The following is a 14,375-nucleotide window of genomic DNA, read 5'->3' on the forward strand; positions in this document are numbered from 1 at the left end:
ATCACAATAAAAATAAAAAGGAAATTAATAATGATTCACAGTAAAATGGGATTAAGTGAAACTTACACTATAAACATGTGAATGTGCATCTTTCTAGACTTGATGGGTTTCATTCTCTCATCTTCAAAACTACTTGCTTTCTTCACTGTGATCCAGTATACAAATGCTGTAAACCATGCTGATACATGACAGTTCTAGAAAATGTTCGTCTTCTGCAAGTGAATTCTTCCCTGACAGTTACTCCAGACATTGCAAGTTTCCTTTTCTTGCTAAAGACTACCTCTATTTTCTGATGAGAGACAGATTTATAATGTCCTGAGTGAATTCTATGAAGGTCCACAAAGTTTACTTGTTCACGAAGCCTTTCATGTATGGTCACTGTGAATAATTAATTTCTGTTCTCCTGATCACTTTCTGTCATTCAAAGTAGTCGCATGCTTTTCCCTATACAGCGTTCTAGTTCACTGGTACCTACTGACTGTCAATTTTAAAATTGGTTGGTTTTTCTCAGAATCAATAGGGAGCCCTACAATGGTTAGATTTCTGTTCTGACATATCAGTTCTCTCTTTAATTTTGTCTATATTTTTTGCCAGTAGCATGCCTTCACACTCAGAACTATTGGTTTGAGGTATTGCAGTTCCTTACTTGCAACTGGGACCGTACGTGTTCCCTGGCATCAAAAAATAAGGCCTCACATGCCCACTGTTCTTTTTTGCTGTTGCAGGTTCTCGGTTTTCCCATTATAATGTAGCATATATTTGTGGTACACGTTGTTGTTGTTGTGCTCCAGTCCAGAGACTGGTTTGATGCAGCTCTCCATGCTACTCTGTCCTGTGCAAGGTTCATCATCTCCCAGTACTTACTGCAACATACATCAATTGAAACTGTTTAGTGTATTCATTTCTTGGTCTCCCTCGACGATTTTTGCCCTCCACGCTGCCCTCCAATACTAAATTGGTGATCCCTTGATGCCTCAGAATATGCCCTACCAACCGATCCCTTCTTCTAGTCAAGTGGTGCCACAAATTTCTGTTCTCTCCAATTCTATTCAATACTTCCTCATTAGTTATGTGATCTACCAATCTAATCTTCAGCATTCTTCTGTAGCACCACATTTTGAAAGCTTCTATTCTCTACTTGTCTACACCATTTATCGTCCACGTTTCACTTCCATACATGGCTACACTCCATACAAATAATTTCAGAAAAGACTTCCTGACACTTAAATCTATACTCGATGTTAATAAATTTATCTTCTTCAGAAACACTTTCCTTGCTGTTGTCAGTCTACATTTTAAATCTTCTCTACTTCGACCATCATCAGTTATTTTGCTCCCCAAATAGCAAAACTTCTTTACTACTTTAAGTGTCTCATTTCCTAATCTTAATTCCCACAGCATCACCCAATTTAATTCGATTACATTCCATTATCCTCATTTTGCTTTCATTGATGATCATCTTAAATCCTCCTTTCAAGACACTGTCCATCCCGTTCAGCTGCTCTTCCAGTTCATTTGCTGTCTCTGACAGAATTACAATGTCATCAGCGAACCTCAGAGTTTTTATTTCTTCTCCATGGATTTTAATTCCTACTCTGAATTTTTCTTTTGTTGAATATCAGGGATAGGCTACAGCCCTGTCTCTCTCACTTCCCAACCACTGCTTCCCTTTCATGCCCCTCGACTCTTATAACTGCCATCTGCTTTCTGTACACATTGTAAATAGCCTTTCGCTCCCTGTATTTTACCCCTGCCACCTTCAGAATTTGAAAGAGAGTATTCCAGTCAACATTGTCAAAAGCTTTCTCTAAGTCTACAAATGCTAGAAATGTAGGTTTGCCTTTCCTTAACCTATTTCCTAAGATAAGTCACAGGGTCAGTATTGCCTCACGTGTTCCAACATTTCTATGGAATCCAAACTGATCTTCCCCGAGGTTGGGTTCTACTAGTTTATTCATTCGTCTGTAAAGAATTTGTGTTAGTATTTTTGAGCCGTGGCTTATTAAACTGATAGTTTGGTAATTTTCACATGTGTCAACACCTGCTTTCTTTGGAATTGGAATTATTATATTCTTCTTGAAGTCTGAGGGTATTTCGCCTGTCTCATACATCTTGCTCACCAGATGGTAGAGTTTTGTTATGCCTGGCTCTGCCGAGGCTGTCAGTAGTTCTAATGGAATGTTGTCTACTCCAAGGGCCTTGTTTTGACTCAGGTCTTTCAGTGCTCTGTCAAGCTCCTCACGCAGTATCATATCTCCTATTTCATCTTCATATACATCTACAATCTCTTCCATTTCTATGATATTGTCCTCAAGAACATCGCCCTTGTATAGACCCTCTATATACTCCTTCCACCTTTCTCCTTTCCCTTCTTTGCTTAGAACTAGGTTACCATCTAAGCTCTTGATATTCATACAAGTGGTTCTCTTTTCTCCAAAGGTCTCTTTAATTTTCCTGTAAGCGGTATCTATCTTACCCCTATTGAGATAAGCCTCTACATCCTTACATTTCTCCTCTAGCCATCCCTGCTTAGCCATTTTGCGCTTCCTGTCGATCTCACTTTTGAGACATTTGTATTCCTTTTTGCCTGCTTCATTTACTGCATTTTTATATTTTCTCCTTTCATCACATAAATTCAATATTTCTTCTGTTACCCAAGGATTTCCATTAGCCCTTGTCTTTTTACCTACTTGATCCTCTGCTACCTTCATTATTTCGTCTCTCAAAGCTACCCATTCGTCTTCTAATGTATTTCTTTCCCCCATTGTTGTCAATCATTCCCTAATGCTCTCCCTGAAGCTATCTACAACCTCTGGTTCTGTCAGTTTATCCAGGTCCCATCTCCTTAAATTCCCACCTTTTTGCAGTTTCTACAGTTTTAATCTACAGTTCATAACCAATAGACTGTGGTCAGAGTCCACATCTGCCCCAGGAAATGTCTTAAAATTTAAAACCTGGTTCCTAAATCTCTGTCTTACCATTATACCGTATTTACTCGAATCTAAGCCGCACCTGAAAAATGAGACTCGAAATCAAGGGAAAAAAAATTTCCCGAATCTAAGCCGCACCTGAAATTTGAGACTCGAAATTCAAGGGGAGAGAAAAGTTTTAGGCCACACCTCCAAATCGAAACAAAGTTGGTCCATTGTAATATGAGACACAATTTAGGTCGAATGAATGACAATACAGCTACAGTAGTTTGGTTCAAGTCGTAAGCTTAGCAGTTAAGCTTTACGACGTAGCCATTGCTATGCGTCAGGCGCTCTGTCCGTATTTATACGGGTACCCTTCCTTTTTCACGTGCTTCGTCTGGTTTGAAGCGATTGCTTATTTTGCTTTGATCTGATAAGTGCCGTTTTCTTTGCTATAGGTGTTTGCGTCACTCTTAAGCTGAAAATGCATTACTGCACTGTGTCATGCATTGTTTGTCGCATTCTGATAGTGCGTGTTTACGGCATGTCGCGGCTCGCGGCATGGCTTGCTTTTGTGCGCGCTACTGCCGCTTACAACTAAAAAGAGGCGAATCGTCTCATTAGCGAAACAATGGCAAGAGACTGTTATTTGTTGTTACTTACACTGCTGCTTTCTTTGATAATGATCAACAGGAATCAAATAATAGACTGCGTATGATAGAACATGTTCTGAACGAGAGTTAGGCGAAAATTTTTCTCCGTTTGAAAATCTTTGCGGCCGCTTCTTTATTACATCAAATTCTGCACAGAAATTAGAGTCATCTTAGATTTAAAAATCTAGTCACTTGCCGTGCTTCATTTCAGACTGTATCATTATTAGGCATAAGAATAATACGAATATAAACATGACACGATACGTATATTCTTCCGCGTTTGCTGTTGTCTCACTCTAGTTTCGTAGTTTATTAGGCAGACAGAATTTAAATGAGATAGCAGCAAACACAAAAGAATACATGGCAAAATGTTTATATTTGTTTTATTCTTATGGTGAAGAGAATACTGTATGTGATTCAAATTTCATCAGGTTCCTATTAGCAACCATCTCTTCTCACAGATAGGAAAAAATTCAGAACGTAGAGTTGGCCATATTGACAAACATCCCAAACAGCCTTGCCAGTCAGATTTTCGTAGTACACTGAAATTGTGCTACATTCGAAGATGAACAATACGGAATTTGTATTTACTTCGTTGGATAATGTATGAAAATGCAGTGGTCGAAACTCGCGGCGGAGAAAAAAAGCTCGTCTTCCACTTTTTTTTTTTTTTAATTTATTTACTGACGCAGAGGTTTTGGCGCCAGTATTTATCTTTGTGCCTACAAAGCATATCTGTGTCACGCTACATATATTCGACGGCAGAAGTTAGTTGTGGCGGCACCTACCAACATTTTTCATAACTTCCGCTTGCTTTGCAGTTGCACTCGATTCTAAGCCGCAGGCGGTTTTTTGGATTACGAAAACCGGAAAAAAAGTGTGGCTTAGATTCGAGTAAGTACGGTACACTCCTGGAAATGGAAGAAAGAACACATTGACACCGTTGTGTCAGACCCACCATACTTGCTCCGGACACTGCGAGAGGGCTGTACAAGCAATGATCACACGCATGGCACAGCGGACACACCAGGAACCGCGGTGTTGGCCGTCGAATGGCGCTAGCTGCGCAGCATTTGTGCACCGCCGCCGTCAGTGTCAGCCAGTTTGCCGTGGCATATGGAGCTCCATCGCAGTCTTTAACACTGGTAGCATGCCGCGACAGCGTGGACGTGAACCGTATGTGCAGTTGATGGACTTTGAGCGAGGGCGTATAGTGGGCATGCGGGAGGCCGGGTGGACGTACCGCCAAATTGCTCAACACGTGGGGCGTGAGGTCTCCACAGTACATCGATGTTGTCGCCAGTGGTCGGCGGAAGGTGCACGTGCCCATCGACCTGGGACCGGACCGCAGCGACGCACGGATGCACGCCAAGACCGTAGGATCCTACGCAGTGCCGTAGGGGACCGCACCGCCACTTCCCAGCAAATTAGGGACACTGTTGCTCCTGGGGTATCGGCGAGGACCATTCGCAACTGTCTCCATGAAGCTGGGCTACGGTCCCGCACACCGTTAGGCCATCTTCCGCTCAAGCCCCAACATCGTGCAGCCCGCCTCCAGTGGTGTCGCGACAGGCGTGAATGGTGGGACGAATGGAGACGTGTCGTCTTCAGCGATGAGAGTCGCTTCTGCCTTGGTGTCAATGATGGTCGTATGCGTGTTTGGCGCCGTGCAGGTGAGCGCCACAATCAGGACTGCATACGACCGAGGCACACAGGGCCAACACCCGGCATCATGGTGTGGGGAGCGATCTCCTACACTGGCCGTACACCACTGGTGATCGTCGAGGGGACACTGAATAGTGCACGGTACATCCAAACCGTCATCGAACCCATCGTTCTACCATTCCTAGACCGGCAAGGGAACTTGCTGTTCCAACAGGACAATGCACGTCCGCATGTATCCCGTGCCACCCAACGTGCTCTAGAAGGTGTAAGTCAACTACCCTGGCCAGCAAGATCTCCGGATCTGTCCCCCATTGAGCATGTTTTGGACTGGATGAAGCGTCGTCTCATGCGTTCTGCACGTCCAGCACGAACGCTGGTCCAACTGAGGCGCCAGGTGGAAATGGCATGGCAAGCCGTTCCACAGGACTACATCGAGCATCTCTACGATCGTCTCCATGGGAGAATAGCAGCCTGCATTGCTGCGAAAGGTGGATATACACTGTACTAGTGCCGACATTGTGCATGCTCTGTTGCCTGTGTCTATGTGCCTGTGGTTCTGTCAGTGTGATCATGTGATGTATCTGACCCCAGGAATGTGTCAATAAAGTTTCCCCTTCCTGGGACAATGAATTCACGGTGTTCTTATTTCAATTTCCAGGAGTGTATAATCTATCTGATACCTTCTAGCATCTCAAGGATTCTTCCATGTATACAACCTTCTTTTATGATTCTTGAACCAATTGTTAGCTATGATTAAATAATGCTCTGTGCAAAATTATATCAGGCAGCTTCCTCTTTCATTGCTTACTCCCATTCCATATTCACCTACTACGTTTTCCTCTCATCTTTTTCTTACTATCGAGTTCCAGTCACCCATGACTATTAAATTTTCATCTCCCTTCACTATATGAATAATTTCTTTTATCTCATCATACATTTCATCAATCTCTTCATCATCTGCGGAGCTAGGTGGCATATAAACTTCTACTACTGTGGTAGACGTACACTTCGTATGTATCTTGGCCACAATAATGCGTTCACTATGCTGTTTGTAATGGCTTACCTGCATTCCTATTTTTTATTCAGTATTAAACCCACTCCTGCATTACTCCTATTTTATTTTGTATTTATAACCTTGTAGTCACTTGACCAGATGTCTTGTTCCTCCTGCCACTGAACTTCACTAATTCCCACTATATCTAACTTTAACCTATCCATTTCCCTTTTTAAATTTTCTAACCTACCTGCCCGATTAAGGAATCTGACATTCCATGCTCCAATCCGTAGAACGCCAGTTTTCTTTCTCCTGATAACAACCTCCTCCTGAGTAGTCCATGCCCGGAGATCCGAACGGGAGACTATTTTACCTTCGGAATATTTTACCAAAGAGATCGCCATCATCATTTAACCATACAGTCAAGTTGCATGCCCTTGAGAAAAATGATGGCTGTAGTTTCCCCTTGCTTTCAGCCGTTTGCAGTACCAGCACAGCAAGGTCGTTTTGGTTAGTGTTGCAAGGTAAACCAGTCCATCATCCAGACTGTTGCCACTGCAACAATTGAAAAGGCTGCTTCAGGAACCACACGTTTGTCTGACTTCTTAACAGATACCCCTCCGTTGTGGTTGCACCTACAGTACAGCTGTCTGTATCGCTGAGGCATGAAAGCATCCCCACCAATGGCAAGGTCCGTGGTTCATGAGGCGGGTTGGAGTACACGGTGAGTCCAAAATACACTTCTGGTTCTGTTACACTCATACCTAAGCACTCCTGTAGACTATCTCCAATTTTGCTAAAAACTCACAAGCCAAAGAAAATGTACATCTCCCAGCAGCCACCATAACACTTTTAGTGCTACTTGATTTAGAACATCAAAGCCATTAACAAATACAGCAAGGCAGTTGCTGCCTGTTTCTTGTCAAATAATTTTGAAGAATAGATCTCCATTATGGACACCAACAGGAAGTCCTTTGAGAACAGTACATTTTCTTTAACATTTACCAGCCTATCCAGATATCCTACCTACTTTATGAATGCTGGTGTGACTAGACTGTCACCCAGTATTTTAAACTAATAATGATATAAAAAGAATGTAAAAAAATATGTCTGAGGTTTACTACCCTCTCTCTTTCCAAGACTTTAAGTTAGTTTGTAGACCGTAAGGGTACCACATTGACTAGAGTTCCAATAATTTTAGAAGATAGACATTCAGTTTTTCAAGCTGAGTGTTTGTGCATTTTCATGGAGAGAGGGGTGAAGAGCTGAGAGTCAGCTGTGGAAGCATGGCAGAACAAGGGGAGCCAAAGGAAGATCTTGAAACAGTTATGTTGAATATTGTGGTTCTCAAAACTGTAATAAATGTTGACAGAAAACAAGAAGTTGCATTTAAAAAGGAGTGCACTAGTTAATGAATTCTGGGGAAGGCAACATAAGTTGAAGTTATGGAAGTAGTTTCAGATTCAAGTGGCTCAAGTGTTTAACATTAACAATTGTGCACTCGTGATGAGAAATGGTAATTGATCTAAACAAGAACTGGTTTAAGCTTCAATAATTTTCATGAGTAATGTGACACTAACTTCACTGAAAATAGTGTTGTAAAGTAAATGACAAGTGTGAGTAAGGACTGAAGTAGACCTATTATTATGTTAAAGTTATTCTTTAAACATGAGTGTCTAACTGCAAGTACCTCTTATAATTTTTACATGGTGCTCTAATAAACACTGAGAGACAGACACAGGCTATATATTTTTTTGACAAATATGTACAGGTTTTCTTCCAATGTTGGATTGGCAACTGCTAAGGTTACAAGATAGGCTCTTCTGTAAATTTAAAAATTATTGTATTTCGTAAAAGTGAAGATATCTGTTGGAAGTAATCATCACAATACATGCTGCACCTCATAGAAAAATGTTTTACCATTGATATATTGGCCTACAAGGTGTGAATAATTTGCATTGAGGAAGGTCACACAGTGACTGAAATCGATCCGTAAACTAAAGGATTTCAATATTTATGGCCGATGTTGCCATTTATCCAAAATATGTTAAATATAACCCAAGGCATTATATTACCTATAATATTGAAATGAACAATCTTGCAAACAGTGACATGTTATTGCTAACAAGTACTTTTTCGCACCTTTTAATCTTCTCTTGTTCATTCCATACCAAATAAATTCCAGTGGCCTTGATTATATCTGTGACAGCTAAACAAATGTTTGAAATATAGAGACAGACTAGTTTCTAATTTTGAGTTTAATGCACACTGACAGTAATTCACAAGTAATTAGGGAGACAATAATATTACTTAATTTCAGAACTTACTGAGGTGAGTGCCAAAAATGGAGGCATGGTATCTGCCGGGGATGTTGTTGCTGCTATCCAGCCAAACACCTGTCTTATTACTGTCATGTTGGCTAACAATGAGACTGGGATCATTCAGCCTGTTGAAGAAATTGCAAAGTATGTAAAATATATACATATTATCATCACTGTTGGATTAATGTTTACATACATGAAAAATAAGAAATGTAATAACCAACATGCTATTCATTTCATTGTAAGATTTACATTTGCTGCTGAAATAAATAATGAATAATTATGCTTCCACATTTTATGCACCTATATAATGTTGATTTATGGCCTATAACATAATGTGTTGAAAAATAATTTTAAACCTGTAACTGAGCGTTAGCAGTACATTGTGTGTTGAGTACTGCCTTAGGAGTTATTTGTAGAACTTCATACATTTTGACTCTTGACTACTTAGGTGACAAATAGCAGAGAAGTTTTTAGTGTTGTGGCATGTCATTTCTAATTTCATTAATGCTTCATTTTGATTTTTGTAAATGTCCATGTTCTAAATTTTATTGGTCGTGTCACAGTTGTCTTCCTTCTTCTTACTGTTTTACAATTAGGAAGCTGTTGAATAATTACACTAGACTGTTGCAGCTCATAACAATAAATTGTCCAGTGATAAATAAAAGCCACTTTCATGTAATAAAATGTATACAGTTTCAAATACACACTTGCCAGATAGCTACATTTTTGCCATTCTGCACTGGAAAAGCCTCAAATGAATACAGTATCCACACTGTAAACCATTAAAGAACCATGAAAGCTTAACTAAATATTCACCGAAGCTGTACTTTCAACAATTAAGAGTATTCCAATGAAAAAAATACAGGAGCTTCAGAATATTTTTGTAAAAAAAAAAAAAAAAAAAAAAAAAAAAAAAAAATGATCCATCTACATCTGTACTCTGCAAACCACTGTGAAGTGCATGACAGATGGTACGTATTATTGTACCAGTTACTATACCCGGACCAGAATAAAAAAGTGATTGACACCATAGCACAGCTTAGCGTGGAATGGGATGGGGATGTCGGATCACTGGTGCGTGCATGTGCAGTAAGGCTGCAGCAGGAACAGCTTAGCAGTTCCTTACTAGACTACCATCTCGCGGCACCTTTTAACTTTCGGTACTGAGTTCGCATTACAGGATTGTAATATCTTGGTGGCTTAATAAGTGCACTCCTGTGTATAAAATGATCCCATGTTCCTATTATTTGTATATCTCAACAAAAGCACCAGGTAGTGCATTGTCCTGTACTGTAACCAGAATGAATCCTGTTCCGTTGTCATATTTGATAGGAAAGGGATGTTAAAATGGATCTGAATTGTTCATGTAAATGCAATAACTAACAACACTAAAATACTGTAAACTGCTGGAGTACTTACCGGTAACTGTAGTGTGCATACAGTGTGTTATACTTGTGCGGAGGAACATTCCTTAATAACGAGATGAGATATATTGTCAAATGTGCTACACACCATGCAGTCAAAAATCCGAAATACAAACACAAAAATAAAGACAAATTAAAGGCAAAAGGTAAATGCCATTTAGTGTAGAATCACTTTCTTCCTCGACACTGTCATTATCTGAGCTCTGGTCCGTGGACGAGTCACTGGAATTGCCCAAGGATATAATTATATTTTCAGTATTACTCCACTTTTCCACACTTCTTTAACAACCGTATCTGTGTGATGTACAACATTATTCCATTTCTCTGGTGTTATTTATGCCACTGCATCCTCTAACAGTCTTCAAATATCTGCCACAGTGAAGGTTTTGTTATTTGTTGCCATTTAATGTCTAATCTGTGCCCAAATAATTCTGATGACCTTTAAGTGGCATTGATATTGTGGAGCCTAAGAACTCTGTAGCCACAGTTTTTAGCTACCTCATCCACAACATACTGTTAAAACTGTGCTGTGGTCTCTTTTTTTCCCCAAGACTTTCCACATTGTGTTATTCCAGCCATACAACAATGTCTGCTTTTATCATTGCCATTGTTGGAGCTTTATCTCTAATAACTGAATCCATTACAAAGACATATGGCTGATTCAGATTTTCCTATTAGTTGGCCCTTAAAACATGTCAGAAAACTGTCGTGGTTCATCTCCCCATCGTATTCACTTGTTATTCTCGATTTGTAAATGAGGAGATGTTAGATGTGGAAGCAGATGCAGTTCCAGTATGCAAGACAATAATTTGTGTACCCTTTCTCACCGAACAACAGAACTTACACATATGTTATCATCTGTCCAGTCTTTTCTGATGGAATGACTAGAGTTATCCAGGTTTCGTTGAGCCACACTATGTCTTCAAATGGCACTTCAACAATACCTCTTTAAAGTTGACAACACTTGGCTATGATGTCATCTCTCTTCATTATAATTTGTGTCTATTAATTCTTTTGTACTGAAAACTTAGGGCTCTCATAACTGTTTACAAAGATGTTGTTCTGTCACTGAACAACTCTGCCTCGTGGAGCTTTTTTTTTTTTTTTTTTAGTTGGATGTTCTTATATCTTGTGATATTCATGTATGTGGTGAGAAGAGTCCAAGTTTGTTATTCGTAGTTCTGTCCTCTTTTTACTGGAGGTCTGCAGTTTGGATAAAACAGGCTCTTCGCCAGCCGCCGTGGCTGAGCAGTTCTAGGCACTTCAGTCCAGAACCGCACTGCTGCTACAGTCGCAGGTTTGAACCCTGCCTCGGGCATTGATGTGTGTGATGATGTCCTTAGGTTGGTTAGGTTTAGGTAGTTTTAAGTCTAGGGGACTGATGGCCTCAGATGTTAAGTCCCATAGTGCTTAGAGCCATTTGAAACAGGCTCTTCCCCTTGTGCACAGTATTTCTCCTTACAAACTTTGATGACAGTATTTTCGTGTATCTTCACAGCATCTACAGCTCCTTCGACTTCCTTCGCTAGAGGCAGTAGAGTTGCACCCGCACCAAGCACACAAACTCGCATGTCCGACCACACAAAACATGGGCAGATAGCTGAACTTTCCGTTTAGCAGTCACACTTTTTTGCACACTTCCTCTACAAGCTTCAGGCATTATGTGGCCCAAAATAAACTCGCCACACAGAGAGATAAAGCGTACAATGAAACGGACCACAATTGTTTACGTTACCGGCCGCGAGTGTGCCTGCAGCTGACTACAGTAGCCACTATCTGCAGTAGCAGAGAGATTTGCCAATGGTGAATGGAACAGGTGGTGTGCCAAGAGTGTTCTTTGATTGGCTGTTACTATGGTAATAGTCCTGTAAACAGCTATACTTTGATCACATTGTTATTCTGATCCAGGTATAGGGTTTCTTCCTGTTTCAGACTGCCCTTCTCCATATACATTCAATTTATCCTGTTAGTCCTATTTGGTATGGGTCCCATACTTTGGAACAGTATTCTAGAATGGGTTGAATGGGTGATTTGTAAGCAATCTCCCTTCTAGACTGATTGCATTTCCCCAGTATTCAACCAATAAACCAAAGTCTACCCACAATTGAGCATACATGTCATTCCATTTCATGTCCCTACAATGAGTTACACACAGGTATTTGGATGAGTTGGCTGATTCCAGCTGTGACATTATTATTATTATTATTATTATTATTATTTCTATTTTTCTCAGACCTTAGGTGTGGTTAAAAATGGAAAGTGACGCGGACCTTCATCAAGCGTGACTTCCTTTTAACTGTACGGTATATGTTACATTGTATTTAGGAACTTTCGGGTTATTGAACAAGTATCAATAATTACGGATTTCTGTAGTTGTATATATACGTTTGGATATAGCTGTATTGCATTGATGTACTGGTGGATATTGTGTGGTATGACTCGTGTAGTTGATAGTATAATCGGTATAATGTCAACTTTATCCTGATGCCACATGTCCTTGACTTCCTCAACCAGTTGGATGTAGTTTTCAATTTTTTCTCCTGTTTTCTTCTGTATGTTTGTTGTATTGGGTATGGATATTTCGATTAGTTGTTTTAATTTCTTCTTTTTATTGGTGAGTATGATGTCAGGTTTGTTATGTTGTGTTGTTTTATCTGTTATAATGGTTCTGTTCCAGTATAATTTGTATTCATCATTCTACAGTACATTTTGTGGTGCATACTTGTATGTGGGAACGTGTTGTTTTATTAGTTTATGTTTTATGGCAAGTTGTTGATGTATTATTTTTGCTACATTGTCATGTCTTCTGGGGTATTCTGTATTTGCTAGTATTGTACATCCACTTGTGATGTGATCTACTGTTTCTATTTGTTGTTTGCAAAGTCTGCATTTATCTGTTGTGGTATTGGGATCTTTAATAATATGCTTGCTGTAATATCTGGTGTTTATTGTTTGATCCTGTATTGCAATCATGAATCCTTCCGTCTCACTGTATATATTGCCCTTTCTTAGCCATGTGTTGGATGCGTCTTGATCGATGTGTGGCTGTGTTAGATGATACGGGTGCTTACCATGTAGTGTTTTCTTTTTCCAATTTACTTTCTTCATATCTGTTGATGTTATGTGATCTAAAGGGTTGTAGAAGTGGTTATGCAATTGCAGTGGTGTAGCCGATGTATTTATATGAGTGATTGCTTTGTGAATTTTGCTAGTTTCTGCTCGTTCTAGAAAGAATTTTCTTAAATTGTCTACCTGTCCATAATGTAGGTCTTTTATGTCGATGAATCCCCTTCCTCCTTCCTTTCTGCTTAATGTGAATCTTTCTGTTGCTGAATGTATGTGATGTATTCTATATTTGTGGCATTGTGAACGTGTAAGTGTATCGAGTGCTTCTAGGTCTGTGTTACTCCATTTCACTACTCCAAATGAGTAGGTCAATATTGGTATAGCATAAGTATTTATAGCTTTTGTCTTGTTTCTTGCTGTCAATTCTGTTTTCAGTATTTTTGTTAGTCTTTGTCTATATTTTTCTTTTAGTTCTTCTTTAATATTTGTATTACCTATTCCTATTTTTTGTCTGTATCCTAGATATTTATAGGCATCTGTTTTTTCCATCGCTTCTATGGAGTCACTGTGGTTATTCAATATGTAATCTTCTTGTTTAGTGTGTTTTCCCTTGACTATGCTATTTTTCTTACATTTGTCTGTTCCAAAAGCCATATTTATATAATTGCTGAATACTTCTGTTATCTTTAGTAATTGTTTGAGTTGTTGATTTGTTGCTGCCAGTAGTTTTAGATCATCCATGTATAGCAAATGTGTGATTTTGTGTGGGTATGTTCCAGTAATATTGTATCCATAATTTGTATTATTTAGCATGTTGGATAGTGGGTTCAGAGCAAGGCAGAACCAGAAAGGACTTAATGAGTCTCCTTGGTATATTCCACGCTTAATCTGTATTGGCTGTGGTGTGATATTATTTGAATTTGTTTGGATATTAAGTGTGGTATTCCAATTTTTCATTACTATGTTTAGGAACTGTATCAATTTAGGATCTACTTTGTATATTTCCAATATTTGTAGTAACCATGAGTGGGGTACACTATCAAAAGCTTTTTGGTAATCAATGTATGCGTAGTGTAGCGACCTTTGTTTAGTTTTAGCTTGATATGTCACCTCTGCATCTATTATCAGTTGCTCTTTACATTCTCGTGCTCCTTTGCAACAGCCTTTTTGTTCTTCATTTATAATTTTGTTCTGTGTTGTATGTGTCATTAATTTCTGTGTAATGACTGAAGTTAATATTTTGTATATTGTTGGTAGGCATGTTATGGGGCGATATTTAGCTGGGTTTGCTGTGTCTGCTTGATCTTTAGGTTTCAGATAAGTTATTCCATGTGTAA

General features: G+C 39.4%; 1 protein-coding gene across 1 annotated transcript in view; it reads left to right on the plus strand.

Moving 5' to 3' along the window:
• LOC126174873 (selenocysteine lyase-like) overlaps window positions 1-14,375 on the plus strand; it is a 181,726-nt gene that overhangs the window by 73,201 nt on the left and 94,150 nt on the right. The window contains exon 4 of the mRNA XM_049921285.1: window positions 8,545-8,689. Coding sequence (XP_049777242.1) covers window positions 8,545-8,689 — 145 coding nt within the window. The remainder of the gene's footprint in view (window positions 1-8,544; window positions 8,690-14,375) is intronic.

The sequence above is a fragment of the Schistocerca cancellata genome, chromosome 3 (genome assembly GCF_023864275.1).
Source record: "Schistocerca cancellata isolate TAMUIC-IGC-003103 chromosome 3, iqSchCanc2.1, whole genome shotgun sequence".
In the NCBI taxonomy this organism is placed as follows: Eukaryota; Metazoa; Arthropoda; class Insecta; order Orthoptera; family Acrididae; genus Schistocerca; species Schistocerca cancellata.